The sequence below is a fragment of the Drosophila arizonae genome, chromosome 2 (genome assembly GCF_054131065.1).
Source record: "Drosophila arizonae isolate 15081-1271.41 chromosome 2, UAZ_ARI_1.0, whole genome shotgun sequence".
Taxonomy (NCBI): Eukaryota; Metazoa; Arthropoda; class Insecta; order Diptera; family Drosophilidae; genus Drosophila; species Drosophila arizonae.
In genome coordinates this window covers 924,990-945,156 of record NC_142922.1, presented here as the reverse complement: position 1 = coordinate 945,156, position 20,167 = coordinate 924,990, and the positions used below count along the sequence as shown (strand labels likewise).

Below are 20,167 nucleotides of genomic sequence, written 5' to 3'. Positions count from 1 at the left end.
CACCGAAATTTGGCATACACGAACAACAACAAAAATGAATAAATAAAGAAATAAATAAAAGAAAACGTCTAGAGCCAAATGACAAACCGTAGCCAGCGTCAGCAGTCGGCGTCGCTGTCGACGTCGCTAACTTCGCCTCGCCGCCTCGTTGTGAACGATTACATAACAAGCGCGACACGTTTTTGTGCAAGCGTTAACGGCGGCAGCGACGCCGGCGACAGCAGCACCAGCAGCGGCGGTGGCGGCGGCAACGTCACATGGCCAAAAAAAAGGGGGCACGACTGCGCGCCACAAGCCGCGCCGGCTCAAGCAGGCGACGTAATAAGCGAAACGAAGCAACAGCAACAGCAGCAACAACAACAGCAACAGCAACAACATCAACTCGTCGACTTGGTTTAGTTGGCGCTGCTGATTGAACTCCTAAAATTTGCCAGCGTTTTGCGGCTTTCTTTTTCGTATGCGTATTACACACACATACAGACACACACACACATGCATATGTGTGCATGCATAGCTCACTCAACAGCAAAGGAAAGAAAAAAACTTTAAAAACTGTAACTTCAGCAATTGAGAACAAAGCGCATAAAGAAGTAACCGACTTACAAATATCCTGTAAAATCTGACGTTGCGAATTTAACGTCTTACTGACTTGAGTTATGTTATTTAAATGTGGGTATACCGTATACTTAATAAAATATGTATATAAAAAAAAATATGGAAAATTAACATATCTTATGAATCAGTTATGTTAATATAAATATAAATTGTTGGGTATATTTACATATATTTTGTTGATATATTACATTAATATATCATTCGCTGTATTTCGTATACTTAATTTTATTTTGCTCTGACTACTGACCTGTTGAATTCTCAGTGACAGTTCTATTAAATCAATATAGCCTACACATAATTCTACCTTACAGGGTATTTGAAAATAGTGGTGTTTAATAAGTTTTCGACTGTTGCGCTTCCCCATCTTGTTTGGCGTGCGCCTTTTGGGCCGCCCTAATTTCGCTTAATTACACACACACACACACACACACACACACCGTATAAGAGTCGGTATAAGAGTGATAACTACGTTACGATTTGTACGTAACAGACGCCTGCTGCTGCTGCCTTTTTTTTTTTGTGTTTATTTTAATGTTCATCTGTCTGCGTTGGTTTTTTTTTTTTTTTCTTTTTCTGCCTTTTTTGATGTAATTCGACTTTTGAATTTATTTTGAGCGCGCAAAGTTTTCACTCTTGCATTATAAGACATTTATGTTTATTAACAATTTGTCTTCATTTGGTCCAAGTTTTTTGGGGCCAACTCTCGAATATCCAAACTTTGTTTGTCTGTTTGTTTGTTGTCTCTTAACTGGGCCTTGACGCTGGGTTTCTTTGTGCGTTTGTTTGTCTGTTCAGTTTCGAGGTTTTAGCGTATATGTATGTATGTATGTATGCATATTTCGATCTCTAACTGATTAGCGGCTCATTTTGAAAGTTTACCTTTTAGTTTAGAGCCCACTATGAAACTGTCACCCTTTCGGTGCATTAAATGAAGTACTTAAATCCAGGTACAGTAGTGCTCATAGTACATTAATACATACATATATAAATAAAGTAAATACCCTACCTAACCATACGCAATTACTTCACTTTTCTCTTACGTCATGTGATCTATAATCTGATTAATAACCCCTCCCTCCATTAGACACTCAATCAGTCGTTAACTAAACATTCTTAAGTCCCACCTTAATCATGTTTAAGCCTCAACATTAACCAGAACAACCTGTAGCTATTAGATATCCAACTAATTAGCAGATAAGAAGCCATAAACAAGCAATAGATGGCGTTTTATTTTTATGACCTACCCAAAGGTCGTGCAAAGAAAATGAAATTAAAATCACATTAAACTAAGGATGCGGCTGGAAGTGGTCTGAGAGAGGGAGCGGAAGGCAGGGGTAGAGCAAAACAAATGATGACAACCGAAAAACAATTAAGCCCTGACAAAGCAAAGGCAATAAAAATGAGCACAACAATGGGTAAAAGTGTGCTAGTTATGGTCTAACGACTCAGTAATACCCTACACCCGCAAAGCTGTATAAAGATAAATGTGACTTTCTTGTGTGTATTATATTACAGTTCGTCCCAACACTCGCTCTTATAATCCAGCAATTGCTTAAATTTGTTCTAATATACCCTTTCTCTCTGCTAGATACTTTCAATTCGTTTGGAGCACTTCGAAAGAAAGCCAATGAAGTGTGCAGTCGGCTCTCTTGAAATGTTCTACTGCTGCCGCGACTTCTGTTTCTTCGTTTCTTCTTGCTATTCTTCCTTATGCTTAGCGTCAACGGCAGCGGCGTCGCGTCGCATCGCCGCGCGTCGGCCACCAACGCTGTTGTTCGAAAAGTAAGTAAAGAAGAAGAAGAAAAACACAAATTCGTGTGTGGCTCCTCCACTCATCGCTCTGCTAGCAGCGCCGAGGCCGAGGTCGTCTCGCATGGCTCTGTGAGTGCGCGTGTGTGTGTACATGCAAGCACACGTGTATGTATGTATGTATGTGTGTGCTTGTGATTGTTTAGGCTCTGCGTCTGCGCTTGACACACGAATATACACACACACACACATGCATACATATATGAAGAACCGCACAACTTTGGTGGCATTTCGTATTTTTTCTTTATTTAAATTATTAAAGAAACAAAAAGATGTATTATAAACTGGGAAGGGGTTTCCTTTTCGGTCTGCTGCACAAACGTATCCTACGCCGCAGCTCATCTGGCCATCTCGCCATCTCGCTGCTACCTGACCAAGCCCGCCCGCCCGTTCGTTTTGCTGCGGCTGGGCCACACACAAAGCCACTTGCACACACTCACACACGCACGCTCTTCAAATTAGCCTAGCCACAACTACAAAGTCTATGTGCGAGGTAGTGTGTGTCTGTATTCTTTGCATGTTGCTCCAGCTCTCTCGCACATCCATCACGCCGGTCGAGGAGTCGTCAAAAGAGCAAAAGAGCGTAGATTGAATTATTTGCCATTCAGTCGTAATTGTTAGAAAAAAGAAGAGGAAACACTTAAAGAAATTTGTATGCGTATTGATTTCTAAATTCAAAAATTAAGCTTTTTGAATGAGAAGAGCGCAATAATAATATACATAACTAGCAATGAAATAAATAAAACAAAATTTTGTTATTTATTTATTTATTTATTTTGTTTTTTATATAAATATAGTTTTTATGTAACTATTTCTGCTCATGGAATGAATAGTGAAAATTGGATTTTATCCTACTTTGTATCGACAAATGTCGAAAACAAAATTCCTTCTATTTTACATTAGTTGTGAATCATATCGTATTTTAATATCAGAAGTTCCTCTCATATCTCTCAGTGTATGTAAGAAGTAAAAGACCATATACGGGGACCACACACGCTGCAATCCATTTACAGGTGCCAGAGCATCAGCTGCCTTGCCAGTGGCACCTTTTTACGTTTAATGAGCGTAAACAAACGCCGTGGGAAGTCTATTACCAGCCCTGCAGCCATTGTCCTACGTGAAGAAGCAGAGGAGGAAGCAGAGAAGAAAACCCTACTTTGTGGTTAGCGTCTGCCAGCGGGTGAAGCCTTAAGCAATTGCATTTGTCTAGTTGCACAGACTTTGAATGGATGCTGCATTGTCTGCTTCTTCTTCTGCCTTTTTCTTTAGCAATCATAAAATGTCCTTCAATGTCCTTTTTGCCCACCCAGCGACCCGAGCCAGAGGACAATCAAATTAACGATTGTTGTTTTGACATTCGTGGGTGTTCCCTTTCGATAGCCAAATGGGTGATAAGATCAGGTGGCAAAACCTGGCTAGCACTCGCTTTGACAAATTATCTTCAGCTCGAGCTGTAAAATTTTGCAGTCGCACAAAAAAAAAAAACACGAATTCTATAGATTCTATTGAAGAGATTGAATTGTCATAGAATATGAGCAGGAAATGGCTTAGGCAGAACAAATCCTTTAAGAAAAACGCAAGACAAATGAATCAAGCTTAAGATCAAGAGACATAAGAATACCAAACAAAAACAGATTTGTTGAAATAAGCAAATACATGAAACAATAAAAACGAGTAACAAAGAACGTAATAAAAAGAACAAAGAACGTTAATAAAAAATTTGCAAAAAGTATAAGAAAATTCAGGACAAAAGCTGATGTAAGACAACAGAAATAACGTAACGTATGGCATACAACGTAACGCGTTAGAAAGATAAGCTTAATTACGTATACGTTATGGATGTGAAGTAGGGCAGCGAAAGTATCGTAATGCAACGTTACGGAATAATACGTAAACGACGTAAGAAAAAAGACAACGGTACCTTACGTACCATAACAGGAAAACCCAAAACACGCAAGACAGTTTATATATACTCAAATATTTTGTAGAGGAAGTCTATCATACCCGCCACTCGTAAGGGTGTTCAATGAAAGAGGCGAGCGAGTTGTTTCCATTGGGTCGCGTCGGATATTATTGTATAATCGACGAAAGCAGCATAAACCATAATAAACCAAGGCCAAGTCGAGACTCGACACGCATTTTTTCGACACTTTTCCCCCACTTTGGTCAGCCTAAAACCTGGTTACGAAAACTAAAAACCAGAAAAACGAAAGAAACACCAACTGCGAGTAAAAATGAAGTAAAATAAAATAAAGCAAAGAAATGAAAAAGAAGAGGAAGAGGTAAAAACATCGAATCAAAATAATAAATAAACTCTTTATGAATTATCGCTGAACTAGTTTCAATGGGCGCGTGACAGATGAACAAAAGAAAAAGAAAAAGAAAAAAAAAATACATTACTAAATTTTATGCGTATGCTAAAAGGTAAATGGAAATCGAAAAATCGTAATTCGAAGTCTTTGTTCGAAAGTTCGAAATTTTGGTCAATTGATGACGACAACAAATCGACACAAATATTCAGACACATGCATACATATATAAATGTGTGTTTGTGTGTGAAATGCGGAAAATAGCGCACGCTCCAATCTCACTCATTTCGTTACATGGATCAGCCACAAGAGATTATGAAAAATTTCAAATGTAAATTAATAGAAACGAAACGAGACGAGACGAAACACAAAAAAACCCAAAAGTAAAAAGTTGCAACCGAAACGGCAATTGCTGTTGCTCTTTCTGTTGCTGTTGCTGTTGTGTGCAAAGTGATTACGAAAAGAAAAAAAAAAAAAAAAATAGCGAAAAAAAAAAGTCTCAAAGTTTCACTCCATTCCTCGGCACGAGTGCGGAAGTTAAGTTATCCCACGGCGTTTGGGCAGCGCTCTCTCGCAATGTGTGAATGTATTTGGACGCGCTTACAACTCCATTGGTCTGCCTGCCCCCTCCCGCACTCCCCCTCTCTCTGACTCGCTCTCTCCGCTTACACACTCAGCGGCTGTGTGGAGTTGAAGCCTGTCCAACTCGTTCCACATGCGTGCGAGTTTATTTTAAGACGCATCGATCAGCAGCGCAGTTAGTCAAAGCAGCGCTCGTAGCCAATAAAATCAATTAACACTTTCGGTAGTGGCCGCGGTGGCGGCGGCATCGCTGCCCACGCACTGCTCGCGTCGCAGCTACAAAAGCTTCAAACTTCAGTTTAGCTTTTAAATATTGTCAAACATAGAAGAAGAAGCTGGCGATGAGCCATGAGAATGCGAACGCGAATGAGAATGAGAATGTGAATCAGAATGAGAATGTGAATTCAAATTCGAATGAGATGACGTTGCGGTTGCTGTCGATGTCAGCGTCGCTGCTTGCCTTGGTCGTCACACACGCACACGTACACAGATGTGCATGCGTGTGTATGAGTATTTTGCTTTGTTGCTAGTGAAAATTGGGTTATTGTCAGAGAGCCATCCATTCATTGAAGCGCTAACAGAGCGTGGATAGAGAGATAGAGAGCGAGGAGGGAGTAGGGTGGGCTGTGAGGTGTTGTGTTTTTATTGAACTTTTTGTTTTATTTATGGAAATTAGTGTCAAGTAAATCATGTGCATGCGCTTTTGCACACGCACACATACACATGCATACAAAGAGCGATAGGAATTTCTATTAACAGCTTATAGAAAATCGATGAATTGTAAGCTAGCTCTTCACCTTTGTGAAAGTCGATATTAATAATCGATAGGCATTGAAGGGGCCGGGCAGTGGTGGAGGCGGAGGTGGAGGTGGAGGCGGGGCTAGCTCAACAGCAAACCAAAACTAAAATCAAATCGCATCGAAAGGTGAACCAGTTATGTTATTTCCGCTATTGAAGGAAGTGGTCAAAGGCCAATGGACGCGGAATGGCCTTTAATATTATATTATATAGCGTATAAATGTATGTATATGAATAATCAAACTGAACTTGAGTCGCTCTCGCCCAATAAGGCGCGTTTGCTTGCTGTGTGGGAAGTGGTGGCTCGTACGCTGATGAGAATCTAATTTATGTATAGATGTAAAAAAAAAAAACAACAATGTGAAAAAAAAAAAAAAAAACATGTTTTAATTGAAAGAACCTTAAAGAAGAGACAGACGCGCAAAATGGCTTTCTTAATTGAATTTGCTCGACAGCAGAAATTAGCCAATTCCGAGCCAGAGGTCGAGTCGAAGTCTGTCAGCGTTAAAGACTTTTCCTGCCCATCTATCGATAACTCAACGCAATCGCAACTCTCGCCCAGCTTTCAATAGCAATAGCGCTGTTCGGCTTTCGTCTTTCGAGTTTTCGGCCTTTGCAACTTCAAAGCAAACGACGCATAACTGTCAAATTTTCACACATTCAAATGATGCCCAGACCCGACTAATGGGCAACAGATTGGCAGACGCTACTGAGAGAGACAGAGACAACAGACTTACAGTAGCTGTCGTCGTTGTAGTTGATGTGTGGCCCGAGCTAAAGGACATGCGAACCACACACGATGCCCCTGCGGCCGATGCTAATTTGCACGCCATAAATGAAACGAATGTGTTGAGTGGGCAAAGCGAAGCGAAGAGAGAGCGGCGAGCCAGCGAAAGAGAGAGAATGGTGGAGTTAAGTGATGAGCCGGCTGGCTGCTTCTATTTGGGTGGGCCACGGCAACGGCAACCGCTGAAGACGAAGTCGAAAACTGAGACGAAGGAGAAGAAGACGACGACGGCTGCAAACGACGTGACATGCGTTGCCGACAACGCCCCTGGGCTTATACATAGTTACGTGTACATAGTATGTACCTATGCCTATGTACACACATACATACATAGATAGATACACTTGCAGAAAACTAAGGCTGATTCGATTTTCTTTGAGTTGCAATTACAGTCTAATAATAATAATAATAATAATAATGAATGACAAGGTGTGCAAAAATATGCTCTTTCCCTTAGTGTATACACATAGCGTAACGTAATGAAACATAACGTAACGTAATGCCATTATACACCCCCGAAGCAAAGTCACGCGAGTTACCATACGAGCGGCATAGGGAAGAGAGAGCATAAACGATATGTACATATGTGCAATCGAAGCTGAAGCCGTCGCGCACTTTGATGTAAAGTAGGAAGCGCCGATAAGCCAGCCGCAACAGCAGCAGCAGCACACAGCAAAGGCAACGGCAATGGCAACGGGCAGCAGCAAGGCCATCGCGGCGGTTCAATTGAAGAGCTGCTGGTTCTGTGACTAAATGATTAAGGCTTATCTGCTGCTGGAAGGACCTCCAGCTTGGCCTGGCTGTCCCATCAGCCATCATCATGCCATGGCCTCGTTCGCCTCGCCCTCGTCATCAGCCTCATACACACACTCACTCTCGCATACGCACACGCACACGCACACTTGAATACATACAATTATCAGCTGCCGTTGGCCCTCAGCTAGCTCTCGTTCTCGCTCTCGCTCTCTCATACGCTCGTTCGCTCGCTCGATAGCTGGCGCACTCTCTCCGCAGTTGCGCTCAGTGGTTTTTCAGTGTCGCCGCCGACTTTGCTTCCTTTCCCATACGCTAATCGACCTCACACAAAGCGCCCCACCAACGCCTCTCACTTGACTAACCGTGGAGAGTGTAGGTGTAGCTATGTGTGTGCCCTGACTAGTCTAAATGTGTGCGCATGTGTGTGTGTGTGTGTGTGTGTACATTTCGACACAGTACGTCGTACTGCTGCAGCGTCGATTTTGTTACATAGTGAAACGAAACGAAAAATGAAACGCTGCGAGCAGCGCTGTCGGCGTCGACACCAAAAATTCACCGAGCATTGAAATCGGACAGCCCGCTCCGCTCACTCAGCTGCAGCAGGCAGCAGACAGCGAGCAGTGAGCAGCAAGCAGCAAGCAGCAGGCAGCGACGTCGACAGCAGTCACCCGAACCGTTGCTCAGTTGGCTACACTGAGTTCAGTTCTCCGCAAACTTTCAAGCGAAGCGGTTGTGGTTCGTTGTCAATTGCGTGCGTTAAACACAGAAAAAAAGTAAAATAAAATAAAAGCAGTTGACGGCCAAATTAGCAGCTGCTACAGCAACAACAACAACAGGGTTTCAATAAAAAGTGTTGCAATAAATATGCATTAATAAAGTTTCGTTAAATTAGACAACAAATTTAAAGTAATCCAAACGGCGAACGGTTGAAAAAAAAAGTTCCCAAAATTAGATAAATCTAAATAATTAATTTTGATACATGTGCTTTGTGCTTTTGTGTGAATAAATGTGAATACATAACAAGTTTCTAAGCGAATTGAGCAAAACAAAAAAAGAAGAAAAATAAAAAGAGGAAAAACAACAACAATAATTGAGCAAATTTTCAATTATAAAATGTACGAGCCGTATGTAAAAATAAAAAAAAAGCGAAACCTGCCCGAAATCTATCAAAATGAAAATCTTGTTGTTGATGTGAATTTGGAGCAACAGCAGCAGCAGCATCAGCAACAACAACAACAACAACACCAACAGCAGCAAGAGCAACAACAAGACACCACCACCAACAACACAGCAGCAGCAACAAAGTTCAAGTGATAATTGTTGCTGTCAAAGTGGAACGCAAAATGTTGCCGCTGCCAGCGCTTTGAGCAGCGCGTTGGCAGAGACGCCAGCAGCGAGCAGCAGCAGCAGCAACAACTGCAGCCGCTTGCAGCAATTGATATCAACGCCTCCAGTATTACTGCGCAGATCGTCGCTAACGACGACGCAGGCATCGACGTCGACGTCAACGTCAACGTCAGCATCGGCGTTGCCGCAACACCCCCACGCGGTTGCTGTGATACGCCAACTTCAACGCCGCCGCCACCTCCGTCTCCACCATCGACGGACGCCCACCAGCAGCAGCAGCAACGCACACCCGCAGCAACAAGCGTAAGCACCTAGTTCAGTTCTCCGCAAACTTTCAAGCGAAGCGGTTGTGGTTCGTTGTCAATTGCGTGCGTTAAACACAGAAAAAAAGTAAAATAAAATAAAAGCAGTTGACGGCCAAATTAGCAGCTGCTACAGCAACAACAACAACAGGGTTTCAATAAAAAGTGTTGCAATAAATATGCATTAATAAAGTTTCGTTAAATTAGACAACAAATTTAAAGTAATCCAAACGGCGAACGGTTGAAAAAAAAAGTTCCCAAAATTAGATAAATCTAAATAATTAATTTTGATACATGTGCTTTGTGCTTTTGTGTGAATAAATGTGAATACATAACAAGTTTCTAAGCGAATTGAGCAAAACAAAAAAAGAAGAAAAATAAAAAGAGGAAAAACAACAACAATAATTGAGCAAATTTTCAATTATAAAATGTACGAGCCGTATGTAAAAATAAAAAAAAAGCGAAACCTGCCCGAAATCTATCAAAATGAAAATCTTGTTGTTGATGTGAATTTGGAGCAACAGCAGCAGCAGCATCAGCAACAACAACAACAACAACACCAACAGCAGCAAGAGCAACAACAAGAACACCACCACCAACAACAACAGCAGCAGCAACAAATTTCAAGTGATAATTGTTGCTGTCAAAGTGGAACGCAAAATGTTGCCGCTGCCAGCGCTTTGAGCAGCGCGTTGGCAGAGACGCCAGCAGCGAGCAGCAGCAGCAGCAACAACTGCAGCCGCTTGCAGCAATTGATATCAACGCCTCCAGTATTACTGCGCAGATCGTCGCTAACGACGACGCAGGCATCGACGTCGACGTCAACGTCAACGTCAGCATCGGCGTTGCCGCAACACCCACACGCTGTTGCTGTGAGCACGCCAACGTCAACGCCGCCGCCACCGCCGTCGCCACCATCGACGCCGCACCACCAGCAGCAGCAGCAACAGCACCCGCAGCAACAAGCGGCAGCAACTTCAGTTTTGCAACAACATTTGGGTCACCTGAATTACGAAAGTGGAGCAACTGCAGCAGCAGCAGCAGCAGCAGCAGCGGCAGCAACAAGAAGTGGCACAGCAACACTGGCGCAACATTTGGCAACACCCAGCAGCATACTGCAGGCTGCTTTCAGCAACAACAACAGCAGCAGTGGCAGCAGCAGCACAAGCAGCAGCAACAGCAACTTACAAAACATTTTAACGCGCGCACAAAGTTCCTCCTCCTCCAGCAACAATTGCAGCACCGCCTGTGCCGGCAACAGGCACTACAACGGCAACAGCAGCAGCAGCAGCAGCAGCAGCAGCAACAACAACAGCAACAGCATCATTGCCAGCCGCCTCTTTGGACCCACCTCATCCACCGCCAGCTGCAGTAGCAGTAGTAGTAGCAGCAGCAGCGCCTCCTCCAGCTCGCTGTCGCCGCATCATCATCTGCATAGCCATCATTCCGCTTTGACCAATTCAATTACGAATCGCATTAATCAATCGATACGTCGGCATCTCAATCAGCAGCAGCATCACCAACACAGCAGCAGCAGCAGCAGCAGCCACAACTCTGCCTCATCCTCAGCGAGCAATAGCTCCAGTTCTTCTTCTTCGTCGTCGTCGTCGTCGTCATCATCGTCTCCCTCCTCATCGCACTATCAGCAGCAGCAGCAGCAGCCGCATTTTAATTGCGCTCATCCTGCACAGCAGCAACATCAAAGCCACAGCAACCAGCATCACCTCCAGCAACACCAACAACAACACCATCAGCAGCAACAACAACACCACCAACATCATCATCATCATCATCACAGCAACAACAACAACAACAATCAGCAACAACAACAACAATCTCCACTGTGCCTAGTATTATTAGTTAAATGCCCCAATTCGAAGGAGTTTTGTAACGCCGCTGCAAATTTCTGTGATAAAAGGTAAATAAACTCCTCACACAGTCATGTGCAAAAGTATGTGTACACCCGAAGGTGGGAGAATTAAATGGAAGTGGAACAAAGTTGCAATTCCATTGAATTAAAAATGTTCCTTTACTAAAATCAAAATTGAATTTTGTTGAACTCCATGAAATAAATACATGTATGTATGTATAATAATAAAATATAAAATATATTGATAAATAATATTTCGATATATATATTTTAACTACAGTAAAAACTCAGTATGATTAACAATCAAAGAAAGTTTATCAACATGTTCACTTTCAAGTGGGAGTTTGGCTGTTTGTTTGCTCTAGCGCGCTTTTACTGTACTTTTACAGCACTGGCAATTCGTGGCGCGCATCGTGGCGCAAACAAAATATTTAGTTTGAACAAATTGTCAGTGCATTTACCAACATTATTTGCTGTGTTAATTTTGATGACTTGCACTTAAACACACACACAAATATATACTTCTGTGTGTGCTTGTGTGTGTGTGTGTGCTAGTTTGGTTCGCAACCTCGGCGTAACCCACAGTTAATTGGTTAACGTTTTGACCGCAACTGTAAGGAATGCAATGTGGACGAGCAGAAACACTAAGCAGCTGCCCTCCTGGCGTTACTTACATACACATGCTCATACACATGCCTTCCTTTTTTTTTTATCGAAATGGGTCTAAGAATACTGCTGATTGAGTTTTTTTTTTTAGCTTTCTATGCACTTGTTGCTTTTAATTAGCCTTGGGAATTGTCGCGCCAGCGAAATCGGTCGATAGGCCCTGAAGCAGGCGATAGCGATTTGTTATTTATATTTCCCTTTATTTAAGTGATTCATATGGCACAAGAGTGAAAGAGCTAGAGTGAGAAATAGAGGGAGGGAGAAATGGTGCGGTGCAGAGTAACAGCACACACACATACATCCCTATCGCACTCCCACTCTTGCATACGCTCCTGCCTTTTTTTCTCCCCACATTCGCACTCAATTCGATATGTGCTCTTTCTCGCTCACGCTCTCCCTCTTACTTAACGAAAGACTTGCAGAGTCATTTGCGTTCAGCAGCATATCGGAGTATTGTCTTCGCTTTGATTTTCGTTAATGGAAAACAAAATGACTGAATTGTGGTTTAATTATGTGTGTGTGTGTGTTTTTTTTTTTACACGCCCTCTGCGCAAACGGAACGGGAAGTTTGCTTCAGTGCGTCTGCGGCAAGGGTCAGACGTGACTTGACTCATTCTTCTGACCGCTAGCAACATGTGTCTAGAGCTTTTGCTTCTGCTTATGCAACTGTTATATGCATTTGTTGATCCTCTCTTCTGTCAACACTTTCCAAATACAATTCCCCTGTGACATGTTGCAGCAACAAGTTGTTAAGCCTTTGCAAAAATAAAAATATGAATCCGAATCAAAAAACGTTTCCAAAGCCAAATCCAGCAACTTTCTCATTTTAATATCAAATAAGTAAATGTATGTAGTTAATAAATTATTTAAATGTAGAAAAAAACGACTGCAAAACTTTCAAAAATTAAATTAATTAACAACGGCAGACGTCGATTGCCGCAGCAACATGTTGCCAAGGCGTCGCTGTGGCTGAGTGATTCGCTTCGAGTTGCTTGAACTCTGCTCTGCTCTGCTCCAATCAATAAAATGATTGCTACAAATATTTTTATTATTATTTTTGGTTTTCACTTTGCTTAACGCATTTCACCCAGCATCATCGCCTCTTTCACATTTTGAATTTAGAACAAATCTCTACAGCGAAATAAGTTTCTAAGCCAATAAAAAGATATCCAAAGAGCGAAAGAGGGAGTGAGAGGGAGATAGAGAGAGGCGCGAGTAGAAATCCGGCAACAACAACAGCACAGCAACAACAAAAATGAAAGCACGACAAAAACAAAATGTGAAAACGCATGAAAGCCAATTTCTTGTCGTCGTCGTTTCTTTCGCTTCGTCGCAGTCGCCGCACAATTTGTTTAGAAAGTGCAGAGAAATGGTAAAAGCGGCAAAATGCAAACAAGCCAACAACAACAACAAAAACTATAGACAGTCCAAGTTTGGCCTCAAACTCTTGTGCAGTGTAAAAAATTGGGCACAAAATGTTTATTAATTTATTGATTTCATATCATGGCTCAACACGTTAATGATGTTTGCTAATGACGTACGCTAATGATAATCAAGCGTTTTTACTATTATACAATACAGCCGCCACGCGCTCGCCTCAACGGGCAACGTGCTGACTGAACGTAAACCACAGCGAGAGAGAGAGAGAGAGAGAGAGAGAGAGAAAGACAGACAGACAGAGAGAGCGAGAAGGCAGGCGGCATGTAAGCTGAGCTTTGGCTGTGTGCGCTACGTCATCAAACGAGTTTTTTCGCCGCAAGCTTGGCGCGCGAGTTATGTATGTATTTATGTAATCGATATAAGCATAATTTTAAGCGATTTGTCATCACTAACAGAAAAAGTCCATAACTAAATGTTGCATGTTTGTGATGATGAAATGTCTAGCAACATTGTGAAATTAAAATTATGAAGAAAATAGCTATGCTACTAAGCTGGCGCCAGAAATATCTAGCAACATTGTGAAATAAGAAAGAAACATGCTATGTCGCTCGAATAGGCTAGCAGCATTTGAATAAAGTCAGTTCTAATCTGAGACTTAACGAAAGAAGTTAAACCATGTTATTTAATTTCAAAAAATAAAGAACTCAAAACAAAATTGGCGCAGCCGGTAGGATCCTTTTTTTAAAAAGGATTCTGTGATAAATACGAACTAAAAATAAGTCGACAAATTTATAAATCGATCATTATAAAATAAAAGTCAAACTAAAAATAAGTTGACAATTTTTATAAATCGAAAAAAATAAAAGTCAAACTACAAATAAGTTGACAATTTTTATAAATCGAAAAAAAAAGAAAAAGTCAAACTACAAATAAGTTGACCAATAAAAAAAAAAAAAAAAAAAAAAGTACATCTCAACGCTGGCAACCAGAAAAGAAAAGAGAGCAGCATATTACGACCAAAGCAGGATGGCACAAGCTAACCCACAAATGCCAGCGCAGCAATTATATGAGCAGTTGATCAACAAGGAGCAGCAACTAGAGGAGCTACATCAAGCTTACGTCACGCTTCAAGGAAACATCAATGCGGCTCAGAAGGAACGATTGTTTCAAAACATCAATTATTTGGCAACGTTCACGGGAACAGGTGATATATCAATTAACTCGTTCTTCAGCAGCGTGGAGTACCTTCTCCAAGGAGTGGAGGACTCTGGACTAAGACGAGAGGCCACGAGGACAATCTTCAACAAGACAATCCAAGGACAGGCGAAGGATGTAGTTATCAATATACCGGAACCAGACAACTGGCAGCTAATCAAGTCAACGCTAAAGCTGAGGTATCGACCGGACACGGAACCCCATCAAATTTACCGTAAAATTTATGAGTTAAAAGTAGACACAGTAAGCGAACTTGCAGCAGAACTACAAAATATTAAGTATAAAACTGACGAATTAAGAGTTTACCATCAAAACGATAATTTTATAGATTTAAGTAACGTAGAAAGTTTACTAGTAAATGCAGCTAAAGAAATGACTCAAGGCACTTTACTTGATAAAATATACGAAGAACGAAATTTAAATGATATTCTAAAAATAATGATGTTACGTAGATACGAAAATAGTTGTATTAGATTTCAATATAAGAAAAGTAAACCCAATAGGTATAACGCTGAGGCTGAGTCTAGCAAGAAAAATAATAATTACAAAAACGAAAATACCCAACAACCAAATTATAACAAAAAGCAACAATATTATCAACAAAATTATAACAATAACAAGCAATCTTATTATCAACCACAAAGTGGTCAAAACAATAACCAAAACAATCAGCAACAATTTTACAGAAACAACTCAGGTCAGTACAGACAAGATTATACTCAACACAATTCAGGACAGAGTCACAATAACCAAAACAATCAGCAAATAATTTCACAACAGTCAAAACAGTATAGGTCAAGGAATTCAGAACCCATGGAAATAGAAAACCTAGAAACCAAGCAAGATACAAACAGTTCCCAAGAAACAAAAAATTACTACGACCAGGCAGAGGTTAATAATACAGTTTTTTTTATGAAGCAGCCTCGGAATGCCTACCATTATTAGAACTTAACATCGATAAACATAGATATATAGCATTAATAGATACAGGAGCAAGTTTAAGTCTAGTAAACAACCAAATTAATGGGCACACAAAGATTAAGCTGAATAAACCCATATCATATAGCACAATTAATAGTAAGGACATAATAGAGTATGAAATTCATACAACAGCACCTAGAGAATTCAATTTACCAAACAACGCTAGAGTCCGCTGGAAGTTAGCCCCACTAAAGGGAAGGAAGTATAACTTTATTATAGGTATAGACCTTCTACAATTTTTGAGTGCAGTTATTAACATTGAAAAAAACAGTTTAACATTAAATCACAAAGAAAACCGTATAATAAATAAGCCATATCAATATGAAGAAATCTGTGCATTAGAGAGTACTATAGATAAATATGATAGCTTGGCATTAGATCATTTAAATACACAAGAGGTAATTGAAGTTAAGAAAATTATAAAACGATATAGTAAACTTTTTTTTAAAGAAGGAGATAAACTAACTAGTACAACCGAAATAGAACATGAAATACGGACAACTACAGATGAACAACTTAATTCAAAGCTATATAGATACCCACCACAGCATGAGGAAGAAGTGAGAAAACAGATAAAAGAAATGGAAGAACAGGGAATTATTAGAAAAAGCAATTCAAGATATTCGAGCCCACTTTTAGTAATACCAAAAAAGTTAGACAATTCAAAACAACAAAAATTCCGTATTGTAATAGATTATAGAAAACTCAACGAAATAACCATCGACGATAAATTTCCTATTCCTAATATTAATTCAATTCTTGATAAACTCGGAAGAGCCCAGTACTTCACAACAATAGATCTAGCAAAAGGCTACCATCAAATTTTAGTAAAAGAGGAAGACAGAAAGAAAACTGCTTTTGTTACGCCGCATGGCTTATATGAATTTATTAGAATGCCATTTGGGTTGAAAAATGCCCCCGCCACTTTTCAAAGACTAATGAATGAAATCTTAAGAGACTTTATTAACAAAAAATGTGTCGTATATTTGGACGATATACTTATTTTTAGTACATCGTTGCAAGAGCATGTTCAAGCCATCAACGAAATATTTAAAGTATTAGAGGATAAGAATTTGAAGATTCAAATCGATAAATGTAACTTCATGAAGAAGGAGACCGAATTTTTAGGTCATATCTTAACCAAAGAAGGTATTAAACCAAATCCAAACAAAATAGCCATAATAGAAAAGTTACCTTTACCAAAAACAGAAAAGGAGATAAAAAGTTTTTTAGGCATAACAGGTTTCTACAGAAAATTTATTAAAGATTACGCAAAATTAGCACAACCCATAACAAAATATTTAAAGAAAAATACTAAAATAAATACAAAAGATCCAACTTTCATCGAAGCATTTGAAAAGTTAAAGCAACTTATTTGTTCACATCCTATATTAAGATTCCCTAACTTTGAAAAACCATTCACGCTTACAACTGACGCTTCAAATTATGCCATAGGATCGGTTCTTTCTCAAGAAGGGCATCCAATTTGTTTTGCGTCAAGAACGTTGAACAATCATGAGAAAAATTATTCAGCAACAGATAAAGAATTTTTAGCAATACTATGGAGTGTAAACTATTTTAGACCATATCTCTACGGAAGAAAATTCAAACTATTAACAGATCACCAAGCGATAAAATTCTTATATTCAAAACATAAAGGGAAAGATATTTCGCCAAGGCATCAAAGATGGTTGCTAAAACTAGGAGAATATCAGTTTGACATAGATTACTTAAGAGGAAGAGAAAACAGAGTAGCCGATTTCTTAAGCAGAATAAAAGGTAATGATTTTGACCCACAGCAAGATAACAATGACAATATATCAGACATAAACATAATAACAAATATTGAAGAAGATAACTATTCGATAGCAGCAACTATACATTCAGCAGAAGAAAATTTACAGGATCATTTTCCAATAAAGGAAGAAATAGTAAATAAATATAAAACACAAATAATAATAACAAATGGTAAAACAGAAGAGTGTAAAACGATTCATGGAAAAAGAATAATTTTCATAGCAAAACACGACTTCCCAACAATGGAAAAAATTTTTATAAAATACTTAAACAAAGGAAAAGTAGGTATATATTCAGATCTACCGGATCAAGAATATAATATAGTGCAAGAAAAATTAATTCAATTATACTCTAACAACAAACAAATAGAATTCACTAAATGTACACATAGAGCTCAAGATATAGAAACTGAAACGGAAGCTGTAAAACAAATATCTATTTACCATGTACAAGAGAGTATGCATTCAGGTATTCAAGAGACGTACAACAAAATAAAAAATAAAATATTTTACCCTAAGTTATTAGAACTAATACAGACAGTGATCAACCAATGCGACTTTTGCAAAGAAGTCAAATATGATAGAAACCCAGTTAGAAACAAATTTGTTAAAACAGAAACTCCATCGGATAAAAACCAAATAATACATATAGACACATACGTAATAAAAAACACATATTTTTTGACTATTATAGATAAATTTTCGAAATTTGCAGCCGTTTACCCACTAAACGATAGAAACCATATAACCATCGTAGAGCAGATTGAAAATCATTTTACAAAAATAGGCAAACCAAATAAGATTGTAGCTGACAATGAATTTAATTCAATAAGAATTAAAGAACTATTAAGCCGAGAAAATATTGAATTACATTTAACAAAACCAAACAGCCATACAGGCAATGCAGATGTAGAAAGACTGCATAACTCATTGGCAGAAAAGTTTAGGATAATACATAATACAGAAACAGAAAACATATCAGTAAAACAAATTATGCAAAGGGCAGTAAGAAATTATAACGACAGGTACCACTCTACTATTAAATGTACACCTTTTGAAGCGCAAAATAATAAAATAGATTTAAAAATCATTAAGAATAATATAGAAACCACTAAAATCAAGATGCTGGATAAGAACAACCGAAACAGAGAAAATTATGAAGAAGAAAGAGAAGAGGGGTTTATTAAAAATTATAAAGCAGTCAGACACAAAGAAGTACCAAAGTTTAAAAAAGCTAAACTTAAGAATATTAACCCAGCAAATATAAAACGTGTTTACAAATTTACAGAAGGCAAGAATGATAACAGAATTGAAGACTCATCAAATACTTAACCAAAACAAAATTCGCTCTTTCTGAAGCATAGCAGAGCAAATCAAATATATTAGCAAATGTTGATAATTTTATTTCTTTTAAATATTTGTTTCTGACAAACAGCAATCCTTATAAGTATTCAAAATGAAATCAAAAAAATATTTTTTATATTTAAAAAAAAAAAAAAAAAAAAAAAAAAAAAAACTATCATAATTAATCAAAGAATATAAACAAGTTACTACTCATTACTCAAAACAATAATTATAAGTAATACCTACCTTATATATTACCTTTAATAAGAAAATTAATAACAACACAGAATTCAGGAGAATTCTTATTTAAATGAGGGAGAAGTTATGTATGTATTTATGTAATCGATATAAGCATAATTTTAAGCGATTTGTCATCACTAACAGAAAAAGTCCATAACTAAATGTTGCATGTTTGTGATGATGAAATGTCTAGCAACATTGTGAAATTAAAATTATGAAGAAAATAGCTATGCTACTAAGCTGGCGCCAGAAATATCTAGCAACATTGTGAAATAAGAAAGAAACATGCTATGTCGCTCGAATAGGCTAGCAGCATTTGAATAAAGTCAGTTCTAATCTGAGACTTAACGAAAGAAGTTAAACCATGTTATTTAATTTCAAAAAATAAAGAACTCAAAACAAAATTCGCGTTTTTGTTGTTGCTGCTGCGCTGACGATTACATAAAGCGCTGTCGTCGTTTCGTTGTTATTCGTGCCTAACAACGATTTGCTCTCGTTTTACGTCGCCTGGCTTCGCTTACATTGCGGTCGGGTGAAATTCGCAGTCGCAGTCGCAGCCGCAGCTGACGTCTGTTTCTGACGCCTACACGCCTGCGCGCTTACAGTGCGCGCCATACAAATAAATACAGGCCAGGCCAGGCCAGGCTTGACAACGGCTCATTTCAATGCTGCTTGTAATGCTTACGTAACGGAAATATGTTTTCCCTTTGTCATTATTCGTTATTAACGCAAAACTAGTGTAAACTTTCGTTTATGTTGCAATGCGGCCCGACAAAGTGTCAAAAATTGAGCAAGATCCCATCTACATAAGAGCAACAACTGTATTTTCTTTATCTGGATCTTTAGTCTCTATGAAAATAGACAGAAAATGCTTTCATTTTGAATGTAGAACACAGCAAATATTTGTTATCTTCTTCTTCTGTTGCTGCTTATAAAGCTTTGTTGTACAAAGCGTAATAACAGAGATTTGATTTTTAATAGTAATAAACAAATGCATAATTGCAATCGTTTGCAAAAAAAAGTGCAAAACTTACAAATTTCACTCTACTTAAATGATTTTGATACATTTTATATAACAACTACAACAGCAACAACAACAACAGTAGCCACAGCAGCTGCTGTTGGCAGCGACTTTCACGAAAAATGCAAGCAAAACTGCAGAGGGAGCGAGAGAGAGTGAGAGGGAGAGAGAAGCTGAGGAGCTTTCTCCTTATGGGTCGGCCTTTGCCTCGACTGCGCTGCGCGGTGCTACGTTCGTAAAAGGCAAATGGACGCAGCGCAACGTAACGCAACGAAATTAACGACTGACTTCACACAAAGACAATAAGCAATACCAACAACAACAACAAATAAGAAACGTAGCGAAACGA

The 20,167-nt window shown here is 39.1% G+C and overlaps 2 protein-coding genes across 5 annotated transcripts in view; both read left to right on the top strand.

The window, feature by feature from the left end:
* The window catches only part of rdx (BTB/POZ and MATH domain-containing protein rdx), a 67,426-nt gene that overhangs the window by 40,481 nt on the left and 6,778 nt on the right, over positions 1-20,167 (top strand). The window contains exons 1-4 of one of the 4 annotated variants that reach the window (XM_089476482.1): positions 8,065-8,890; positions 8,964-9,065; positions 9,430-9,457; positions 10,024-11,223. The exons of 2 other annotated variants lie outside the window; for them this stretch is intronic. In XM_089476482.1, coding sequence (XP_089332608.1) covers positions 8,770-8,890; positions 8,964-9,065; positions 9,430-9,457; positions 10,024-11,223 — 1,451 coding nt within the window. In that variant the 5' untranslated portion in view covers positions 8,065-8,769. Of the gene's footprint in view, positions 1-8,064; positions 8,891-8,963; positions 9,066-9,317; positions 11,224-20,167 lie in introns of those variants that run through there. One more of the 4 variants, XM_089476481.1, reaches the window with a different exon arrangement.
* LOC149270167 (uncharacterized) lies at positions 13,696-19,153 on the top strand. The gene has a single exon (XM_089476484.1). It carries the CDS (start codon positions 14,248-14,250, stop codon positions 15,379-15,381), a length of 1,134 nt encoding a protein of 377 aa, XP_089332610.1. The 5' UTR covers positions 13,696-14,247; the 3' UTR covers positions 15,382-19,153.